Source organism: Scomber japonicus, chromosome 23 (genome assembly GCF_027409825.1).
Source record: "Scomber japonicus isolate fScoJap1 chromosome 23, fScoJap1.pri, whole genome shotgun sequence".
Classification (NCBI taxonomy): domain Eukaryota; kingdom Metazoa; phylum Chordata; class Actinopteri; order Scombriformes; family Scombridae; genus Scomber; species Scomber japonicus.
In genome coordinates, this window is record NC_070600.1 from 7,595,776 (window position 1) to 7,619,995 (window position 24,220).

At 41.4% G+C, this 24,220-nt stretch overlaps 1 protein-coding gene across 1 annotated transcript; it reads left to right on the forward strand.

Annotated features, from left to right (window-relative positions):
• The first annotated feature begins 827 nt into the window (after nucleotides 1-827).
• ptprz1b (protein tyrosine phosphatase receptor type Z1b) lies at nucleotides 828-24,108 on the forward strand. Its single transcript, XM_053314222.1, has 31 exons — nucleotides 828-918; nucleotides 2,861-3,040; nucleotides 6,878-7,029; nucleotides 7,126-7,221; nucleotides 7,326-7,392; nucleotides 7,935-8,092; nucleotides 9,343-9,493; nucleotides 11,515-11,699; nucleotides 12,737-12,863; nucleotides 12,949-13,001; nucleotides 13,278-13,781; nucleotides 14,019-14,193; nucleotides 14,772-15,002; nucleotides 17,910-18,054; nucleotides 18,158-18,249; nucleotides 18,338-18,423; nucleotides 19,641-19,661; nucleotides 20,313-20,409; nucleotides 20,488-20,570; nucleotides 20,684-20,818; nucleotides 21,106-21,237; nucleotides 21,361-21,518; nucleotides 21,765-21,900; nucleotides 22,003-22,149; nucleotides 22,275-22,368; nucleotides 22,727-22,800; nucleotides 22,949-23,077; nucleotides 23,177-23,329; nucleotides 23,482-23,624; nucleotides 23,722-23,857; nucleotides 23,965-24,108. Exons 1-31 carry the CDS (start codon nucleotides 828-830, stop codon nucleotides 24,106-24,108), a joined length of 4,275 nt encoding a protein of 1,424 aa, XP_053170197.1.
• The last annotated feature ends 112 nt before the right edge of the window (nucleotides 24,109-24,220 follow it).

The window sequence follows — 24,220 nt, forward strand, 5'->3', positions numbered from 1 at the left end:
AGCGTAGCTGTGTGCACGTGAGTGCGACTGTGTGTTATGATGCTGATGGATGAGGCTGCGGGGGCCAGATGTGGTCATTGACACATGTGACAACCCCCCCTGTTATTTTACCAGCACTCACACAGACACATGCACCGTGCTGGTACTCTCATACAGAATAAAGGTTAAGATGGAAATGGCAAACTGACAGTATGTTAAATGATACAGACACACACATACATCTCTTAATTAAATTGTGCAAGAAAAACCACAAAGGGCTTTGCTAAAAACCCATAAAACTCTGACATAAAACAATCAAACATGTCTTTCATTCTGTTTTAGCTTGTAGTCTTAACATTTCTCTTCAATCTTTGAAATGTCAGCTTTCATTTTCAGTGCTTTTATATTATGTTGGCATCAGGAGACTCAGTGGCTGTAATTGTATCTGAAACCTTGGCCCATAAAACTCAAACTACCACATGCAGCAAGTGAGTAAGTGATTGTATGCATTTTTGTGATTTGGGGGAAATGATCCGCTTTCACATTACGCTGCTCCATGAAAATCAGACGTTCAAATGAGTCCTTACAGCCTCACACTATGCGACACTTGCATGATTGATGTGCATATTTTGCACTGTGAGCTATTATCTATGACAGATCGGTTGTAAATTATAGACCCAACACCCTCCAAATGATAAATGGACTGCATTTGTATAGCGTTTCTTTCTGGTCCTCTCACCACTCAAAACGCTTTTTACACTACAAACTACATTCACCCGTTCACACACTGATGGCACAGCCTTAGGGAGCAATTTGGGGTTCAGCATCTTGCCCAAGGAGACTTTGACATGTGGACCGGAGGAGCCGAGAGTCGAACCACGGCTCTTCCAATTAGTGGACGACCCGCTCTACCTCCCGAACCACAGCTGCCCCATGAAGGTTGACATTTTAAAAAACTAATATCGACCAACCAAAAATGTAGAAAAAGTGTAGTTCGTATTGTAACGTGGCACATTTGAACATTTGTGTCCAGAAGCCACGGTCTTACAGTAGGAAATTGAACAACTGTTGCTCGCACACTTTGCATGTTTGATTGGTAAACAACTTTAAAAGAATACAGAGCAGAATATTTTCACCACATCTCTCCAGTCTATTTTGACAGATTCAACTGTAGCTGCCAAATCAGGCAGAAATACAGCAAAGTTGAAATTGATTTTGCTGAACTTGGGTTAAACAAGTTCTCTCTCTCTCTCTCTCTCTCTCACTCTCTGACACACGCTGACACACACAACACGGAATGTAAAGCCAATACCTGTTAAGTCATGTGTGACCAGTTACAGTTGAACCATCTGCTCTGACCCCGTTAGACCCATTGTCTTTATTGTTTACTGTAAAAACCCACAAATGACAAAGCATTGACAAGAAGCTTCTAATGATGAATTTCCATTATACAGTCATGTCTTAGAGCTCGTGATATTGTACATTACTAGAAATCTATCTTTTAAAAATATGGCATTAGGTTGGACAGAATGGCAAAATTGTTTAATAGCAATCATGGGAGTGATTAAAATCTGTGATTTCATGTTATTCATGAAGTAAGCAATGATATACTGTACTTTTTAACCTTTTTTGACCATTCATACAGTGTGTTATCTACCACTGCTCCAAGCTTTTCTATTATGAATTCACTTCAGAAATATTAGTCAGCATAATTAACGCAGCTAGGGCGAGTTTACTGTGAGACTTCCCAGAATGCAACATATCCGCTCATGCGAAGGCGAGGAACACACACATACACACACACACACACACACACACAGCTCTTCAGTGTGTAAACAGGTAACTTGTACATGCAGATACTATTTTCCACACCCGTGCACACGTTACAGGTCAGTAAATGTGAAGGTGTTATACAGTATGTGCTCTAAAAATAAATATAAAGCACACACACACACAAAGAGTCAGTAGATGTAAGTGTAGATGGTGTGATACACAGTCATGAATAAAGTCACACACACACACTGCATGTCCTTCAATTGAAACACATATCGTGATCGCCGACACACGCTCATAAATAAACCATTCACTTCCACGCAAAGATTTAGCAGCGATATTTAGTAACACATTTCACACTGGATGAGTTTGTTCTTTGCAATACAAAAGAAAAAAAACGTCAATTTTGCTTTTTCCCTTTTTCATGCTGCGTTGATTAGTTTTGTGTTGCGCGCTCTGCTGCAAATTTAGCTTGTCCTGACGCTTGTTCGTTCTTTTACATTATTCATGTGAAAGCACCGTCTTGTTAAAACACATGCACACACACCCACACACACACCCAACATCAATAAGATTAAAGAGGATTCATGCTGTGCGTTCCTTAAAAAAAAGAAAAAAAATCACAAATACATATCCATACACAAAGAAGATCAACAAACAGAATATAAAACATGCATACAAAGAGACACACACACACACACACACACACACATACACACATACACACACACACACACAGAGTGGGGCAGTATACAGCATATAAGGTGACTTGAGGCCAACCACTTATGTTTGACCTACAGTTTGACCATCTGCCCTCGGTAGTCAAACCCATTTAACAGACTCCACTCTGTTTGGAAACAGCACTGCCACTGTAAACAGCAATCAATGTGTCTAAATGTATTTTACAAGTACATAAAGAGTCTATAATACTGTTATATGGTAATTGGGAGACTGTCATTCTAGAGTTTTACATTGAGAGGATAATCTCCTTTGCTTTTTTTGACACAACAGTAAGGGACTGCTGTGGTGGAAGAAGTGAAAATGCTAAAAGGTATTTTGTCATTTTCAGATGAGTAGTCTTTGAACACTTGTGTCTCTCTGTGTACAGGTGCTCTGAACCAGCGTAACTGGGGTAAGAAGTACCCGACCTGTAACAGCGCCAGGCAATCTCCCGTGGACATCGATGAGACGTTCACGCAGGTCAGGCTGCAGTACCAAAACCTACAGCTAGAGGGCTGGGACAGACTGACGGCAGAGGCCACCACCATCCACAACGACGGGAAAACAGGTAAGCCCCCTCCCTAGGAACAGCTACCACGCATTGATGCCAATTTAACATAGAGGCCACGCACATTACAACGTCACGTGATGCTGTTGGGCCCAAACGTACTTTTTCTATAGACATAGTTTTTAAAAGTAATTAAAAACTTCTCCCTTCACTTTAGCTTTAAATGAGCTTTTCTATCTGTCACTACTGCACTTGTTTTAATAGTTTAATTTACTTGGTTATATATTGTTTTTATTCTATTAATGTGTACTATTGTTATTGTTATTTTTATTCTTATATCATCATATATTACATTCATGTTTTCGTTTCTTTGTTCTTTGTAACATTGCTTTATGCTCCTTTTATGTGAAGTATTTAGTGTGTCATTTATTTTGTTGTAAAGCACTTTGAGCTGCATTTGTTGTATGAAAGGCACAATACAAATGAAGTTATTATTATTATTATTATTATTACTTAAATTGTAAAAGAAACGTCTGTAAATCAGTGGATACATTTTTCTGAGCATCACAACTCCTCATCCTCATCATCAGAATTTGGTCCATTTGGTCGGATCACTTTTAGAAAGTCCTGAAGAGTTGCATTATTAAATAATTTTATCCTCATTCAAGTTAGTCAGAGAGCTAGACCAGTAGCTGGTTCAGTCAGCTGAAGTGGCTAATGTGCTTGCTCTGTGGGCCCAACCATGCAGAAGCTATGTGCCAGTGAGCAGCTTTCATAGGAATGAATGGAGCCTCGCCTCTATCACTGTATCCAGTTCTCTTTACGCATCCATGATGTCATTGCTCTCCCACTCTGCTTCCTGCATCTTTTCTTACACAATTGGTTTTCTCAATTTCAATTTTCAGAAATAAAATCTTACTAATCCATATGAATTCTAAGTACGAAATGTCTTCTTGTTAACCAAAGATCTTTACCAGCCTAAACAAATGATCTTTTTTCAAGTCAACTTCAAGCTGCTGTCTTATATTCAAGTCTATGGTTGACTTATGTGGCATTTTGGCAATGAAATCTGAATTCTAAGCAACACGAAGCAGGAATGGGAAGTATGGGAAGCAAATATCCGAATGTGTGATACATTTCATTAAAAACAAATGAAGCATTGTTTGAAATGTCATCCTGCAGGAAATCACACCTCAAGCTGTTCCACTTGTATTGAAACACGAGTGACTTGTAGGATTTTTCTTTTTTTTCATTTCAACTCCACACGAGAGAATATTAAAGCAACATCCAGAGGACGGAGATATTCTGTAGATTCAATCTATGGAAATGATTTTGACATCATTCTGGTGCTGTAAAACACAAAATCTTAATCCTTAGATGTGGAAAGAAGCTTAACTTTCCAGACGCAGGAGAAAAAAAAGGAGTCACAACACGGAGGTTAATGGAGGAGAGAAGCAGCGAGGATTTAAAGGGGAAGAAGTCAGACAAACAAAGAAAAGAAAAGGAGAGAGTGAGAGAGAGAGAAAAGGCCGAGTAATTGAGAGAGAAGCAACCATAGGGACAGCACTTCAGAGAGCTCATGTGGAGAGAGACGGAAGATCGATTTCAAGATGCAGAGATGAAACTGAGCAGCAGAAAAGAGGCAACAGCAGAGCAAGAGGGAAAAATGCATATAGAGAGAAGTAGCACTGGAGAAAATGAGTCCGATGTGAAGAGACAGTGAGATGGGAAGGCAGAATGAAGAGTGATGTCTGGCCTGATAAACAAATGAAAGCTGTCTGAGCTATCATCAGCATCTTTCCGATACTGTCCAGACTGTGTGTGTGTGCGTGTGTGTGTGTGTGTGTCTATATGTTAATGGTCCTAGAATTAATCTCCTTTTCTTCTCTGTGAAGTCAAGAGAGGAAATTGCATATTAGAACAGGCATTGCATTTCTGGCACGATATTATGAGAGAAATATGTGGTGTGTGCAGTCTCACTAAACTCAGGTTCATATCCTGTTGAGAGTTATTATCATACAAACTGAGATCTAGTATCTTTTAGTCAATTTTGGACACACACAGGAAGCTGTTCAATTGTCTGTGAAGTGTCACTATTTTACAAAATTTGAAACTATTCCTTTAATGGAACAATGATCCAAGTTAACAAATTATCTTAACCCTTTATTGGGCAAATAATTATATTTGGTACCCTTCCTTCCTTCCTTCCTTTCCTTCCTTCCTCCCTCCCTGCCTTCTTTCTTCCCTTCCTCTTTTCCTTTCTCCTTCCCTCGTTCCTTATTTCCTCCATCCTTCCTTCCTTCCATCTGTCCTTCCTCCCTCCCTCCTTCTCTCCTCCCTTCCTTCTTTCCTTCCTCCCTCCCTCCTTCTCTCCTCCCTTCCTTCTTTCCTTCCTCCCTCCCTCCTTCTCTCCTCCCTTCCTTCTCTCCTTCCTCCATCCCCCTTTCTTCCTTCCTTCCTTCCTTCTTTCCTTCCTCCCTCCCTCCTTCTCTCTTTCTTTCCTCCCCCCTACCATCCTTCCTTCCTCCTTTCCTCCGCCCATCCTTCCTTTCCTTCCTTCCTTCCTTCCTTTCAATGAGTGTCCTATAAAGGGTTAAGTAACATTATCTAATGAGAAACAGACGTGATCGACAGCTTGTGTTATCTTTGAAACACCCTTTTCTGAGTCATTAGACTAAAGGAACGTTTCAACTAAAAAAGTTCCAGGTACTTTGGACCCAGAGGAACTAAACTCAGGAACTAAACATAGAACTTTAAGTCCCTGTTGTAAAGTCCTGTTTGCGTTCCCACCGCATCTGAGGAACCAGGTAAAGCAAATGAGTCCCATGAGGCTTTAAAAGAATATAGCCGTGCTTGAAACACTGCGCTCACACATAAGGAAAACAAGACAGATTAGTCCTGTTCTTTGTATTTACTGCTGCTTGAGTTGGATATAATGAACGGATGAATGAAAAGGAAAATTAAACTAATGGTCACCGTCTCAACAGTAAATCATCTATTGAGTGTTATTTATTTGTGCTTTAGAATGTAACCACCATGAAACAATCAGGAAATAATGTTTTATTTATCTCATTCCTCTCTACCGCCGCTCCCTACTCCATTCACTGTGACCAACGCTGCTCTCTCTCTCTCTATCTCTCTCTCTCTCTCTCTCTATCTCTCATTCCTTCACTCTCTCAGCTCGCTTGTGCTATCTCTCTTCTTCTCGTCTTTTTTTTTTTTTTAATGAACCATGAAGCAGAGAACAAGGTCTAAATGTCCTCCCCTTGTCCTCAGCATAAATCAATACAACGGTGTACCTCCTTGTTTTATGAATGAAGAGATACACAAGTTGAAGCAGCCATGCTGTGTATGTTTGACCAATCAGCTGTGTAATCAAGAAAGGTCATTCCTGCAAACCCTGCTCCCAAAGTTCCTGTACTTTTGGAAAGTAGCACCCTCTGCACATGGACTCTCTAGGGGCAAAACAATCTACCTAGAACTTTATGTAGACCCTGATGCTTCTGGTGGAAACGCAGATAGAGGATATGAGTTCCTCGAAAGGTTCTTTGACCAATCAGCTGAGCAATCAAAGCCATTCCTGCAAACCCTGTTCCCAAAGTTCCTGTACTACTGGAAAGTACTACCCCTCGAGCAGGGACTTCTGTGGATCTACTGGGAACTTTATGTAGACCCTGGTGCCTCTGAAAAAGCACATAGAGCAACTGAGTTCTTTGAAAGGTTCTTAGTACCTGGGGAAAGTTCCTGTGGTTGAAATGTGGCCTTCGTTTTAGTTCTTAGTATGTATACATTATTTTTAGGAGTGTTGCATTTAATGGACCCTCCCATATTTCATCTGTAACCTGTTTAAACAAGAGGCTAAATATTTATACTGAAGTGCATGTGTGTGTGTTTTAGTGGCCATCAGTGTGGATGGAGAGTTCTTTGTGAGCGGAGGAGGCCTGAGCTCCAGGTTTCGTGTTGCTAGAATCACTTTCCACTGGGGGCGCTGCAATGTAACATCAGATGGGTCCGAACACAGCCTGAATGGGATGAAATACCCTCTGGAGGTAACCCCCCCCCCCCCCCCCCCCCCAACACATCAGTCTTTCCATTGTCATGAACTTTACCTTCAGATAACCCACCTGTTTGTTGCTCTCATTCAGATGCAGATCTACTGTTACGATCCAGATGACTTCCAAACTCTGGATGAGGCCATCAGCAATGGAGGGAGGATCGCTGTGTTGGCGGTGCTCTTCGAGGTAGATCGGCCGTTTGATTTGTGCTTCTCTATCAGGGATCAGTCTGTTCCTCAAACAATACCTAATACAAAATCCACTAAAGAAGCTTATGATCTCGTCTGCAGGTCAGCCTGGAAGACAATGACAACTTTGTTCCTATTATAGAGGCCATCAACACTGTCAGCAGGTTTGGTAAGTCATGTCTACCTCTATCCTCAACAAAGAAGTAAGTCATTCAACTAGAGGGCCGGTGTTTCTAAAATACCTTGGTTTAGTAAAGAAAACTCTTGAGTAACACAGTGAGCCAGCCAGCTCCAGGGATTCTGACATCTGACCTTCTAAAAGTACTGTTTCACATTATTCAAAGGTTGCAGGAAGGAAACAAACTGATGTAAATTTGACTTTGTATTCACTGGGCAAAGTCACGAAAATTTAATGAGTGAAAGAGGCAGACTAATGGTGACCTGGAAGAAAGAAGAAAGAAAGAAAAGCTAAATATAATTTCTAGTTTCTAATGATTGAAACAAAGCATATCTGCAGTTAAGTAAACAAAGCAACAGGTAATAAAATGTTTGCTAACAGTAGAGTCAGAGCAGTATTCAGTTTAAAGATCATACAGAATATACTGGAGACATTTTTTTCCCCCCAATGGAATTATAATACATCTCTGAATGGCTTCCAATGAGACTCAGTTTGTATTTCACACACTAAACATGTTTTGTTTTTTTTACCAGGTAAGAGCGGGTCGATGGAAGCCTTCACCATGCGCTCCCTGCTGCCCAATAACACAGATAAATATTACATCTACAACGGCTCACTGACGGCCCCTCCCTGCTCAGAGATGGTAGAATGGGTCGTCTTTAAACACACTGTGGCCATATCAGAAACACAGGTTAGTATGTCAATCACGCATACATAACCATATACACAAGAAGATATATATATATACACACACACACACACACACACACACACACACACACACACACACACACACACACACATCTCTATCTCAAAAGACGTGCTGCTGTAGCTGGGCTGATTAATATTGCTTTTTCATTCACCCTGCTGTTGATGAGGAAGAGTCAAACATGATTCTTGTTTGCTTTTGATCTTAATCTGAATTTTCCTTTAAAATGTTCACAGCACATCAAACAGCCATGAGGAAAAAGCTTCCTTTAAAATCAATTAAAGCATCTCTAACGACTAAATTGCATTTCTGATAGAAGCCTGCATCATTTAAACTCTCTTTTAGCAACTGACACATGGCAATCTTTTGAAATAACGACTAAAGAGAAGTTCATATCAGGGTTTTTTTTTTCTGTATTGGCCTTTTATAACAGTCATAAAATATTTCAATCCACACTGGCTTTACTGTTCAGTCTGAAAACAACATCTACTTCCAAAAGTCTACACTGTTGTTGCCTGTGGTTGTCATTGCTGGTTTCAGGTCAGCTGTCTTTGACATCTGGGCACAAAAACAACAAACCTTTACACTGAAGTGATGCAACGTGACAGGTTTTTGTCCAATTTTTAAAGTCACAGAATAGTTTTTGCAGTGGTTGTTGTTAAAAAAAGGCCTGTCATATTCATACAGTGTCTGGATATCGCTCATAGCAACAATGTGACATTATACAGTAACATCACTGCAGTTTGATTCCAGCCCTTTGAGGAGCAGCAGCAACTTCGGATGAAATCATCTGTGTAATAATCATTAATTATGGAGCCAAACAATGGAGAGTGAATGAGGTCATACTGTACAGTACGGTGCATATGTGTGTGTTCGTGTGCGCTCCTGTTTGTCTGTGTTTGCGTGATTGAAACGGGGGTGGCAAGGCATGACATTTTAGCTCACCAAAAATAGAGCAGCGCTGTCTCTCTGTCTTTGCCTGGCACCAGAACAAGCCTCTTACACACACACATACACACACGCACACACACACACTTACAGTTTTAGGTTTATTTTGGCAGCTGAATATATATACAGGGAAGATACAACAGACAGGTTTCTTTGCTTGGATTCGGTTGTTACTTTTTCTGTTCACCCTCTCGCTCTCTCTCTCGCTCTCTCTCTCTCTCTTTCTCTGTGTTTGTTTGTCTCTCTCTCTCTCTGTCTGTTTGTCTCTCTCTCTCTGGCCCCAGCTTGAGGTGTTTTGCGAGGTGATGACCATGGAGCAGGCTGGATATGTGATGTTGACCGATTACCTGCAGAACAACTTCAGGGAGCAGCAGCAGCAGTTCATGGGTCAAGTGTTCGCCTCGTACACCGGAGTCGAGGACGTGCTCACACCCAGTACGTCTTCACCCACCCAAACATGATTTTCACCAGCCTTCACCAGCCTCTTTTTACACACAATTAAACTCAGATTGAATCATTTCACTCGGGGAACAACATTACAACAATATAATCTTATGGAAATGAAAGGAAGATGTCTGAATTAACTGGTACTTTTCTAAATGCTTTTACCTGTTTGTATTAGCTGTTGGCTAATAGAAAGCAGGGAATCACTGCCTTGCTCAATAGCACCATGGTGATTCTTTCACATTTTATTTTGATTAATGTCTGATTTATTTATTTTTAAGATATCACAACCATTGATATTGTGGCTTCATTGTACAGTATGCACCTTAGCTAACTGATATAGATAGATAGATAGATAGATAGATAGAAATACTCAGTGACAGTAAAGTGCACTACAGTATCTAAAATCCAGCACTACAATTGTTAGAATTATGACTACTTCAGGAAGTGCATGGTGCAGTTAATTAGCATCTTGTCTGTGTTAGATATAATTCTGTACTCTTTGATAACTTGCCACACTGCTAAGTTGAGTCTGCTCTTAAACCAACTTGTGTTGAAATGGTATCTACAGTAAGTGCTTGTATTGACCTCTGGTGACCTCTTGTAACATGTGGTGGTCTTATTGAGACAAGAAGCTGCTTTTCTGTACACTAGAGAAATGTCTCTATGCCCTTTTATGGAGTCAACTTAAGCTCAGTGGAAAGTAAGCATGAAAAATATGAACAACAAAAATAATGAATTCTGATTTAATTAAATAAAAATGAATATGAACCCAAAATAATAATTAAGAATTATAATAACACAATTAACAGCATAAGCAAAATAAATGAAATTGTATGCAATTTCTCTAATTATTGACAGTATACACTAATTAACATTCTCTGAACATTTTGCCACCTTTACATAATTTCCACCATCGCTCTCTTGTTTTGACGTGTTAGTCTTATGGCTTTCTGTGCTGAGCCTCTCATAGTCCACCTAGTGAGTGTTGTCAGCTTACAAGAACTAAGAACAGAAAGATACAAACAAGTCAAAAGAAAATGATTGTTTTCATTTAGCATATTATTTTTTCAGCTTCTTTGCTTGGAGCTGAGAAGTCATGTACCATTACTTGCCTGCTCAGTAAGTTTTAGCTGTAAAACAAAGGCAATGTTCTCTGCAGCAAAAGTTTTGCCTGAGAAGGCGCTATTGATCATCTCCCTGCAGATACAGCTTGTTATGATTTTGTGCTTTTGTTTTTTTTTTTCCTTATTAGGGCTTTAAGAGTCCAGAATGTGCTCTTCTCCAAAACTCTAAATCTTTTTACCCATCTAATTTATACCACATTTTGGGCAGCACGGTGGTAAAAATTGAATTCCCCTCTTAGGGATCAATATAAAAATTACATTATTAGTCTTGTTTTTTTTTCCTGGACTGAAAATATTACCCATCTTGTGCTTTCTCTGTTGCAGTAACCCTGTCCTCCAAGGTGAGCCTAGTCATGATCATCAAACGATATAATTCACTACGCTCTCTATCTTCATGAGCGACCCTCAAGTATAAAGTGGTTCTTTTGGGTTGCCAGGGAGCTCGACTTTGTAGTTCAGTACCCCCTCTCTTCTCAGCGCAGGCAATTTATTTTGCAGCTCTTTTTGAAATTGAAATAAAGTATTCAGAAATTCAGAAAAGGGTCTTTTTGCCTGTAACAAATTTATGCACCCACTCCCAAACACACACACACACACACACACACACACACACACACACACACACACACACACACACACACACACACACATACCCCTCCTGCTTATTGCCCCACTCACCTTCTGAGCTTGAAATGTATTCCTGTTTTCTTCCATTTTCAAAGCAGTTGACTAATACGGAGTCACCTTCAGCAACACTGAACTTAATGTGACATTTTTCACCCTTTCTGTGCTGTTCTTATTAAGATGTCCAGTTTTTTTTTCATGCTTCTTGAACTTCACCCATCAAAAATCAACCTTTCTCTTCTCTTTTACTGCCGTCTCTAGCCTGCAGCTTGGAGCCAGAAAACGTTCAGGCCGATGCCCAGAACGACACGACCATCGTGGTGACGTGGGAGCGCCCCCGCGTGGTTTACGACACCACCATCGACTGGTACACCGTCACCTACCAGAGGCTGCAGGGCCAAGACCAGACCAAGCAAGAGTATAGGACAGACGGGGACCAAGACGTGGTATGAAACATCTTTAAAAACTGAACCAACACACACGTACACTCACCTTTCAAATGTCAGTTCATCTAGTATCATGGACCATTACACACTCCACAGAGGTACAGAGTTCTTCTTCTAAAGCAAATATCACAGTATAATCTGTTCAACCATTCACACTCACAATCTGTCACTCTCATGTTATGCCTGCTGTTGGAATCTAGTTGATCAGAGTGATTGATTGATTGATTGATTGACTGTGATGATCAATGTTGACCTCTTAATGGGTCACTGAGTGTCCCTTAATGTGACCTGCAATATCTGTGTACTGTATGTCAGAGTGTAAGTGCACATGTACTGTATGTACTGTACCTCAACATTATCAATATTCAGACCAATACACAATAACATTATTTAATCACTCACTTCTGGTTTGTATACGTAATGCGTGTAAGCCCACGATTAATTGTTTCTTATATATAGTTTAAAGTTCTTATTTTAGTGTCATTTTCAGTGTAAGTTTGGTACTTTTATTAAGGTTTTCCTCTTTTTATGCACATTGTTATTTTTCAAAGGGTTAGCATATTAATAAAGGATTACAGCGATATTATTTAACACATTTGTAGCTTGTGCTTTACAGTGAATCATGCATTCTATTATTAAATAACGTTAACATTTTTTAACACAAATATAAATAATGTAAACACTTAATGAAAAGGAGAATTATTTATGATTTTGAAACCGTAAACCCAGTGGTCATGCAAAATATATGAGATGCACTCAAGCTTAATATAATAATAAAGACTATAGTGCATCTTTAAGTAAAAGTAATTAGCGTGTATACAACAAAGAAATGTATTCTCATTGAAAAAGTCCTGTATATTAAGAGTCATGATTTCTACAGTCGGTCTTATACAATAACAGCAGAGTTAGAAAGGATCCATTAAATACTATGTTTTAAAGGAAGTGAATATAATTATATAATTGAAGTTTAAAACAGTCTAACAGTGAAAGGACATTTCACAGCTGAGCTATTTAAATGTACCTCTGTGACTTCACAGGGAGCCATCATCCCCAGCCTGCTGGCCAATAGTAGCTATGTGGTTCAGGTGGTGGCTGTTTGCACCAATGGACTCAGAGGACGATGGAGCGACCAGATTATAGTGGACATGCCGTTAGAAGACCCTGGTACAAACACACTCACGCACACAAAGAGTATATATTTGAGTCCATTATAATAGTAAGTAAGTCTTTATTTCTTTTCTCTCTGTAGAAAGTGATTCAGATCCTGACAGTGTTACTCAAGACATGGAGGGCATCAGGGAGGTAGGTCATGACTCTATGTTTGTGTGTGTGTGTGTGTGGTTGCAACTCATTCATTTTGCAGAATTATTTTGCAGGGTTGATGTTTTTCTCTGTTTTCAATCATATCAGTGAATGTAATTATTATGCAAATCATTGTAATTATATGAGTAGAGGCTGGTGTTGAGTGTTTGGAGAGGAGCACAAAAGGTTACGTGGGACATTCCAGCATTGTGACACTCACAATAAAGCCTTCTGTGATACACCACCACATAATAATGTTTTTATTTCTCGTGGAAGGTCTTATCTAAAGGCAGAAGGGAGAAGCCAGAGAACCTGAATCAGCTGGATTTGATTCCTGAGGACCACAGCCCAGTGGAGGAGACACCTGTCGAGCAGACCAGAGTTTACCAGAACCAACCCACTCACTATTCCCAGCCCGCAGACCAAACCCAGGCAAACCTGAACCTCTCGGTCCAAGTCAGCACACGTTCCACCCCAAAGACTCCCCCTGAGTCTGCTGTTCTACAGAAAACTCGACCCAACCAGTACATGAAAAAGAAACCAGACCGAAGCAAGTCTAAACCCAATATTATTATGGACCAAAACCGAATTGACGAGGACCAGAGGATCCCAACACAGCGGCCGTTTACTAATCCAGGTTTTGACGGCAACAGCGCAATCTGGGTGACTGAGGTCACTGAGCAACCGGGCTTTCTGTTTCCAGTTGCTCGGACCACCACCCTGCCGACAATCCGCCGTCAAATCACAGAAGAGGCATCGTTGGCAGTTTTACCACATCAGGTAGTAATTCCCTCTTATTCTCCTCTTAAACCTATTTAAATTGAATAACTCATGTTTAAACAAATGATTGGGACATAAAATTTTAATGAGTTGTTAACGGGTCCTAAAGCACCAGAGCTGAATGTTTTATCTCAACCCAGTTCAAAGATATGCCTCATGTTCTGGTGGTTTATTCAGCCAGGAACCTCAATAAGAGCCACTCTGTTTGTTTTTGTGCACTGCCGGTTTTATTTGCAGTCAGGGGATCACGGTCCACCAGATCAAAGTGGCCTCCCTTCTCCCCCGTCGGACCTCTACACCCCTCCTGTGGAGGACATCCAAGTCACAGATATCTTCTATGAAGACACAGACAACAGCTCTCCACTCGAAACCCTCACCTCCTCTCCAACAGTGTCTGCTGTCTCGCCGCCAGGTCAGATTTGATTGGGAGAGAGCTTTTTCCCTTCTCTGCATTCATGTTAGATGAAAAAAGCTGCTACTGTAGCTTTTCGAGGAGTGCAAGGGAGGAATTTAAGCTCATGAATGTTTAAATAGGTACCAGCAAAAGATTTTGTTCCACAGGACCCTTGCCACTTAACTTAAGTAGTCATCATTATAATGAATGTGAAGATGTGTTTAAGTCCCATCATTTAATGAGTATTTATACCAAATTCTCCATTCATTTTTTTTTTAAACTTTTTGTAGTATTTGAAAATGTGTATGCCGCATTCTGAGTCTATGCTGGCTGAGCGAATCTGTATGCATGACACACATGATAAAATAAACTCATTCATTCATGTGACATTTAATGTGATGTGATGTTTCAATATGTCTCTTCATATAACAACCTACATCCCTTTCCATCTTTACATCACGCCATGTCACATTACCTCATGCAGACATCACGCCACGTCTCATCATGCCACATCATGTCATTGTCACGTCAGGCCATGGGATATTGTAGCACAGCAGGTATCGCTCGTCATCATTATATTTATTTTTAACCAACAGGTAATGAAAAGGACAAAGACACCATGCAGTCCTCTGAAGACAGTGAAACCTTTGTGAACAAACCTCTACCAGAAACCATCACCTCAGTTTCCTCCACCCCCTCTTCCCCTCTGTGGATCACAGAAAGGACGGCAACTGACAGCAACACCCTCGCCGATTCGGTCTACAAATCATTCACCTCCTCCTCTCTCCTCAGGGTGCTGATGCATACAACCCAGCCCATGTTCAACGGTAAGATGAAACATCCAAGAACAGCCTTTTGTAGCACGACCCAGGACTTGTACTTTTTATTTTATAATGTTCTTACATCTTTGGCTTTTGAAATATACCATTAGAGACAGATTAAACTTCCTATGAAAAGTGGCTATGACTTTACAATATGCTGCATAGTACAGTATAAATAAATGCTCTTGGTGGTGGGTTGAAAGCTTGGACTTAATTGTGGTGGATAGTTGCCTTTCTCCTCTAATGGCCTGCTACTGTTCAGCTAATTACTGCTACGCTCTGTGAACATGGCGGTGTTTTGTATGGTGGCTGGATGTTGATAATGTCGGTGGTGGTGGTGGTAATGATGATTGTCGAAAAGAATAATGGAGCTTTAATGATGATGAGAGCGATAATCAGCAGCTTCCTAATTCACAGATTTGCTCGTCAGAAATGACGCATGCTTGACTTTCCCTAAAATCTTTTGGCATGCAACTCCACATGAGGTCATATTTTTCCCGGTTCTATAATCTGCTTGAATCCACTCAAGCTCTGTGATTGGCATCTACTTCGGACCCCTCTGGATGGGCATTCTTTTTTGTGGCTCAAGGGCGCACTCTGGTGGTTGTTTTCTTTCTTCAGCCATGTCGATTTATGTCTCTTTAAGCAGAAATTCAGTCATTTCCTATATCTGACTTTCTTCTTGCATACTATGTACAGTTTGGATTGATTATGACAGGAGCTTTTTTAGCTCAGTTTTTGTCATTGGCTTTGGCTTTTCTTGCAGCGCATAAACCCACATCCAAGTTTAAGGAGTCAACTGTTGTCCAGTCGTCTGGCCTAACAGATATCTTGCCTAGTGGAGTGACAGTCAACCCCGCAAACCCTGCAGTCTCTATCCCAGATGGGGGATTCCCTGCAGATTTATTCAGTGTCACGCCTCCATCGCTCAAGCCTTTTAATGAATACACCAGCATTTCCCATCCCTCTCCTCATTCCCTCCCCGGAGATGAGAGGAGTGGCATTATCTTTCATCATAATGACAAGTCGTCTGAAGAGCGCTCTATTGTCTCTGACATCGCTATTACTTTGGGCTCTCAGGCTCACTTAAGCCCTGCATATTCTCTTTCTTTGTTTCCTGATTCTGACTTGAGTACCACCAACTTATCAGAAACAAACACTGTCAAAAGAAATACCCGAAATATTTCTCATACTCAAGCTAATAGTAGGATTCACGATGGTCTGAACATCTTGGTACGACCACACAATGAAGAGGACTCCAGGACAGATAGACATAAAGAAGACCACATCTACACTTCAGCCACTTCTTACTTTGATTCTAAAGCTTGGACTTTGCCCCGACTTTCTAAATCAGACGAAACCAACACAGATGGAAGTGGATCAGGCTCTGGTTTTTATAGCAACAGGTTCAATCAGGCATTAGATGGAACTTCTACAGTAAAGACTGTTTTCTCTACTAGTAGTTCAATCGCAATCTTCAAAGTGAATGATTTGGGGAAAAAGAGTAGATCAATAGGGAGCGAGACGGCTACAGATGGGAGAGGAAGCAAAATAGGTAGCAAAGGAGAAATAAAAGTGAAGGAACATGAGTTAGGTGGTGAGGATGAACAAAAACAAGGTGAAGGAAAGTGGGAAGAGGTGGATGGTGAAGGTTTTGAGCGAGACAGACAGCTCAATAACACAGCAGGTCGTAACATGCTGCTAGAAAAAGAAAGAGAAAGTAAAGGTAAGACTGTAGAAGTATACACTGAGACTGGCAATTGGGCTGAAATCAGGTCTGAGACAGTTTCTAGCTGGTTTGAGGATGTCAGTGGTTCTGGAGAGGGTGGTGGAGATGGAAAAGAAGATGGAAAAGGAAGCAACGATCCACTGCTCTTTGACGGTATCGGAAAGGGAACGAAAGATAGTGAAGGTAAAGAAGATATCAAAGGTGGTGACAGAGGTGATGGAAGTTCAGACAACAATGAAGTTGAATCTGGAAGAAGAGATGGTCTGCATGTACCTGTAAGTCCAAATAAACCTACAACAGAATACCCTCTGTTTGGCAGCAGTGAAGATAATGGCAACGGTGGTGGTGATGGAGATGATGAAGAGGATCACGCTACAAGTCTTGACAGTGGAGTTGTCTTTGGTAGCTCTACTTTTGTGGACAACAGGGAGGGTAAACAAAGCAGAGGTTTGGAGAATGAGGAATACATGGAAAATAGAGGAGCAGGGGTAGCTGGAGAGAGTTTGCAGGAGTTGTCAAGTGTGGACGGGTTGTTGTTTAAAGCTGGAAGAAGTCCAATGTTGGGGCGTCTCGTTCCTCTGCTCAGACTGACAGACGGCAACAAAGCTGTGGAGGAACAATCGGAAGGTAAATGGTTCACAAATTCAGTTAAAAGTAAGACCCAGCAGAGGTTCTTCACATATACATATAAAAAGGCCAAGAAATCTCCTAAAACTGCTGGAGACTGTTTATGCAAAAGTCACATTGACAGGACTAAATGGTTGATTAGTTGGGGACTATTTTCAGTCCCCCAACTAATACACATTTGGTGCATCTCTGAGTATCTACAGCAGCAAGAAGCTGTACGTGGGATTGAATCAATACAAACTAAAGTGCTAAAACATGCCAAAATTAATTTTCAATTAACATTATTTTAATTAGTTTGTTTAAAAACTGTAGTAATTAACAACATTGACACAAAGGAATATCAGTTGTTTTTCAGCTTCATTCTTAAAAAATGGTCAGAATGGTTTGAAATAAACTGTAAAGCATGGATTATTTTCTCTGCTCTTTTTAATATATAAACTTACTTACAGGCATGATCCATGTGTCTCCTTTTCCTCTGACTCTCCCACGCTCTATCCCTCTTTCTTTCTCTTCCCATTTGTCTCCACCCTACTTGTTTCATCTGTCATCTCTCTTAGAGGGAAGCAACAGCAGCCATGAGTCTCGTGTCGGGCTGGTCGGGGGTGTGGAGAGAGAGAAGAGGACAGTCATTCCTCTGGCTGTTGTCTCCACTCTCACCATCCTCTGTCTGCTGGTACTGGTGGGCATACTCATCTACTGGAGGTATAGACACACACACACACACACACACACACAGGGTCAACACCTTTCTTCATCAGTTTCACCTGCATGCTTCACTCAGATTCTGGCTCGTTTTGTGTCACAGAAACTGTTTCCAGACCGCTAATTTCTACCCAGATGACAACACATCACCTAAAGTCATATCTGCTCCATCTACACCCCTGCTGCTGGCCACAGGTAACACACACACACACACACATACACACATTCAAACGACTATATATATCTACCATTATAATAGCAAACATTTACTCTTGTGTTCCAGATGGTCATGAGCCGCTGACAGTGAAGCAGTTTGTGAAGCACGTCATGGAGCTCCACACCACCAACACCTTCACCAAGGAGTTCGAGGTGTGTAAGATGTTTGTGATTTGAGTTTAGCAAAAATGTATGTGGCCTCTTTTATCGAAAGGGGAACATAAACTAAAAATTGATGTTCGATAGATCCTGTGTTGGGATATTTCTATATTTTTAACTCCTTTTAGTTTAACCACTTAGTATTAAAGTTTAACCACCATGAAACCAGGATCATAGGATTACTGTAGACAGTGCCTCATCTGTCATAGCTCCTTAATGCTCTTCCATTTCTCTGTTAACATCATTTAGCAAAGCATTGATGTGTAACATCCATGTAAGCCAGTTATGCATTATAACAGTATTAAGGAAGAGTGGTACTAATCACGGCAGTGCTACTTGGTTTCCACCCCCACTTCCTCTCAGTCAGATTCCAAATTCAAACACGCAAACAAATCAAACTGTAGACTTCAAATTTGACAGGCAGGTTTACACAAATCAGGACAGATTGTTAAAAAACTACCTGTCAGGTTTTTTATACTCGTGAAGTTTCCATCTGTGCTTGTTTTAGGATGTGCAGCGAGGTTTTTTTATAAATGTTTCATGTGGAGTTTTGACATATTTGAATGTTGGTTACGTGCTTGAGAGCAGCCTGTGGGTTAGTTTCAACAATAGGTACATCTGCATGGCATTAGTCACCTGTGTTTCCTAGCATGAACCTCCTTAGTAACACACACACACACAGATAGGAAATGTATTGTGTTCAAATTGTCCAGTGTATTTGTACTGTATGTCTGCACTCTGTGTGACAGGCTCTTCTGTAGCTGCAGCAGAAACCCTATTTGCTTACATTTACGCCAATTTACATTTCATTTATAAAACAGATAAGACACTACATTGAGGGAGCATAGAGGCAGGTCACAGTCTTGATTGGTAGATACACACTTTTTGGGTATTTGCACAATCTAAATGTAAATGATGTCTTCATGCTATGTGACAGGGTAGACTAGAGGGACATGGCTAGTAATGGTAAAGCTAAGAGTACAGAGCTCAGATGGGAAAATCAGTGTATTTCCCCACTTAGCGCTGCCTTTCTGTGTGTATCTGATCCCCATATTCCTGTACCTGCACTGACTCCCTGTCTGTCTGTCTGTCTGTCTGTCTGCCTGTCTGTCTGTCATCTTGCTCCCCCCTCCCCTTCGTCCCTCCCACTCTCCTTTCACCACTTCCACCACCATCGTCGTGCTTTCTGCATCCTCACCACCCTCCATTAGATTGTCAAAGAATCCTATGAGGTAAGACACTTACCACCCGTCTCCAGTTGCAGAGGTGTTGTTTTTCTTCTCCTTTTGCACAGTTCAGGAAGTTTGTTTAAAAGTTTTGAAACCTCCGTTACTTTATACATCTTGCATCATGTGTATTTCAGATGTGATACTGAATCTAGGTATTTTGCAGTTAAGTGTGCACAAATTTAAAGTTTAGGTGATACAGTATTTCTCTAAGACAGTTTTAATAGTTCACTCAATTTCATGGAGACTAAGTGTCTATAAGGTTTATAATTATGAAATAAAGATGTGAATTCTACCATTCCTGCAATTGCACATCATGTTTTTATAAGTCTGAAGCTTTAATGGTCAGGAAATGGTCACATCGTAGCAGTAGCTTAAATTTAAATCAACAAAATTGTTGTTATATCTTCCATACACAACTGTTCTTCTTATTTCTGGTGATTTCATTCATTAAATGCTCATTTCTTGTTATTATTTTTGTCATGTTATAAACATTTAGTGCAGACTAGTACATTATAATAAAACCTGCTTGCCCAGAAGAAAAACAGCCATATTTAAACTTCACTCAAGATACTCTTAAGTGTCAATTAGCACCTTTATCTTCTTCTGCACGTTAACCTAATATTTATGTGTGTTGTATATTGTGTGGTGTTTTAGGAGGTGCAGGTGTGCACGGTGGACATGGGCATCACCGCCGACAGTTCCTCTCACCCCGACAACAAAAGCAAGAACAGATACATCAACATACTGGCCTGTAAGTCACTGTTCAGCATTTACATTACTCTACAAGCTAAATGGATAAAGCTGATTAAGTGTGTTTTTCCTCTGGCAGACGATCACAGTAGAGTGAAGCTCTCCAACAGCTTGGACAGAGATGGCAAATGCGGCGACTACATCAACGCTAACTTTGTCGATGTAAGTAGGTTTTTGTCAGCGTTGCATGTTAATAGACAGACTGATGGGAGAGGTTTACAGTTACACATTATTATCCTCTGGCTTTTCTGACCTAATAGCCGTTTCCTCCGCAGGGTTACGAGCGAACAAGGGCGTACATAGCAGCTCAGGGGCCTCTCAGAGCAGGCAGGGAAGACTTTTGGAGGATGATCTGGCAGCAGAACATCGGAGTAATCGTCATGATCACCAACCTCAAGGAAAAAGGACGGGTAGGAGCTCAATACTCAGCTGGCAATATGAGCCTGTCTTTGGCACCCAGCCCCAGTCTCACTGATTACCTAGGACAGGACCTAAGTCTTTAAACTAAAGCTTATAAATGGATACCTTCATATTAGAAATGCTACATTATTTCCTGTTTTTGGGACAACAATGGAGATCTATGGCACACAGGAATAATCAGGCTTTGGTTACAGTCATGTCAGTTACCATTTATTCTAAATTCTCACTCCATTACTCACCTGCTCCTGCTTTGATTTATTTTATCATCTTTCTACAGACTAAATGTGATCAGTACTGGCCGGAAGAGAACCAGGAGGAATATGGTCCATACCAGGTGACGCTGAAAAGCAGCAAGAGCCTCGCTTACTACACACTGAGGACGTTCACTATCAGAGATACCACAAATAAGGTGCTTCACACACACACACACACACACATATATACACACATAGCTTCTCCCTGTCCAACACACACATACAGCAACAAACACTGTCAGTTTGGGGTTCAGTTCCAAACCTTTCTGGTCTCACAGGCGTCTCAGAGGAGAGTTGAACACACGGTCCTGCATTACCACTACACCCAGTGGCCAGACATGGGCGTCCCAGAATACACTCTGCCTGTCCTGTCCTTCATCAGAACGTCCTCTCGGGCCCGGACACAGGAGATGGGACCTGTGCTGGTACACTGCAGGTAGAATGTGTGTGTGTGTGTATTTATAAGTGTATGTGTGTGTGTTGAAATGACAGATTCTTCTTTTTGGTATTGAAAACAACCAAAAGAAAATCTACGAGTTACTAATTCACTTTTATTTATGTAGCCGATATCACAAATCAGGAATGTAAAAGTGTGATATGTATATGTGTGTGTATGTTTGTGTTTCTGTGTGTGTGTGTGTGTGTGTGTGTGTGTGTGTGTGTGTGTGTGTGTGTGTCACAGTGCTGGTGTAGGAAGAACAGGAACCTACATCGTGATAGACAGCATGCTGCAGCAGATTCAGGATCAGGGGATGGTGAACGTTCTCGGTTTCCTGAAACATGTGCGGACTCAGAGGAACTTCCTGGTTCAGACGGAGGTAAGCAAACACACACACGCACACACACACACACACATGCACAGTGGTGTTTTAACTGGCGTTCATCCTTATTACATTCAACATACTGTGTCTTTGTTCTAGGAGCAGTACGTGTTCATCCATGATGCTCTGGTGGAGGCCATTATGAGTCGTGACACCTCTGTGACATCTGACCGCCTCCACACTTACGTCTCTGACCTCTTGACCCCAGGAGCGTCAGGCAGGACACGCATGGACAAACAGTTCAAGGTATATACAGTACCATGCTTCCCTTTTCCCCACATTGCATAATCATTGTAGCTTAATATCACATTATTAACATGTCACCACACTCCTTTGAATGTATTTGAATGTAACTTTTTGTTGTGTTTCAGTTGATCAGTCAGCGTCAAGCCAAGCACGCAGACTACAGCACTGCTCTGAGAGACGGCAACGCTGAGAGGAACAGAGCCAGAGCTTTGATGCCTGGTAAGCAGGGCCAGACTACTAACTGGATAACTAACTCAGAACCCCTAGACCTCCAAATGCCCCCTAAAAGCCCCAAGCCCACTATGTGGCACTTAGTTTGTTGTAAATTTGATGAACTTTAGCTTTATAATAAAGTCATGCACTGAATGATGATGTGGATGAGGGTCATTATGTCCTGCAATGACAGTTCTGTCACACTTGTGTCAGTGGTTAATTGTAGTGCAAGAGCACATGACACATGATGTGATTTGTTGGCTCATTAGTTATTTAGGTGAAATGGAAAAGAGGGTCACACTATGCAAAGTTTCATATTTTCAGGTTTTGTGTTGCTAACTCACATCTCTGTGTTTTTGTACAGTGGAGAGATCAAGAGTCTGTCTGACCGCTTCAGACTCAAACTCCACCGGCTACATCAACGCCTCCTACGTCCTGGTAAAACAACCTCCTTATTACCAATTTTAAAGGAAACAGCCACCTTTTTCTGAACAGTGCTATATAATTCATAAAGTCATGGATCCAGGCTATTTCCTGGAAACATGATGTGCTGCTGGTATTTTGATGGTACTCATGTTTTTTGCAGGGACATCACCACAGCAGAGAGTTCATAGTGAGCCAGACTCCTCTGAGCAGCACGGTGGCAGACTTCTGGAGAATGATCTGGGAACACAACACACACACTGTTGTCCGTCTGCCCCACACACACAGTCAGGTATAATACACACACACACACACACACACATACTCTATATAGTACATATAACATGCCTATAAACGCACATGCTCTTATCGACTTTCCTTTTTATCTCAGAGTGAAGAAGCAGAGTCTTGTGTGTACTGGCCCAGTAAAGACCAGCCAATGAGCTTTGAGGGTTTTACCGTGTCATTCTCGGGGGAGGAACATGTAACTCTGTCCAATGATGAGAGACTTTTTGTGCAGGACTTTACAGTGGAATCTCTACAGGTACACACACACACACACACACACACACACACACACACACACACGCACACACTGAAATTCACTTCATGCACTCATCTTGGTGTGCTCAGGCCTTACATATGGATATTTGCCATATAAATACATTTAAAGACTGATTCTCTGCATCCATTCAGAACAATTATGTGTTGGAGGTGCGTCAGTACAGCGCCTCCTGCTGGCCCAACCCAGACAGCCCCATCAGCAACAGCTTCGATCTGGTCAACACAGTCAAAGAGCACAGCAGATGCACAGACGCACCTACAGTCATACATGACCCGTGAGTACAACACAGACTGGACTCATTTTTTTTTTTTTTTACTTCTTTGCAAAGGTACATTTTCTGTGTGTGTGTGTGTGTGTGTGTGTGTGTGTAGGTTGGGAGGTGCTACATCCGGGCTGTTCTGTGCTCTCACCACCCTGTCCAGCCAGCTAGAAGAGGAGGGGGCAGTAGACGTCTACCAGGTGGCACGAATGACCAACCTCATGAGGCCCGGTGTATTTAATGATGTAGTAAGTAATGACAAACACACACACACACACACACACACACACACACACAATACTCTACACTCTAATATAGCAGGTGCAGCCTTGAACACGCATTTGGGATCTTACAGGAGCAGTACCAGTACCTGTATCGAGCTGTGCTGAGTCTGGTGAGCAGCCAGGAAGACCAGAGAGCCTTGCAGAGTCCAGAAACCAACGGGTCCGTTCCGCTGGGGCAGACCAACATCGCCGAGAGCCTGGAGTCACTCATGTAGTCACACACGCACTCTCACACACACACACACACATACTCATAAGCAAGCATTCACACGTCACATACACACAGCATGCATCATACAGTGCTGTGATGATGGAGCTTCAGCCTGA

What these genes read in the sequence shown, in the direction of transcription:
- ptprz1b (XM_053314222.1), top strand. Translation starts at nt 828, where the DNA reads ATGTGGACCGGAGGAGCCGAGAGTCGAACCACGGCTCTTCCAATTAGT. An exon ending in GGATGAAATACCCTCTGGAG is followed by an intron (nt 7,030 to 7,125) that starts GTAACCCCCCCC and finishes GCTCTCATTCAG; the next exon opens with ATGCAGATCTACTGTTACGA. An exon ending in CAGACGGGGACCAAGACGTG is followed by an intron (nt 11,700 to 12,736) that starts GTATGAAACATC and finishes GTGACTTCACAG; the next exon opens with GGAGCCATCATCCCCAGCCT.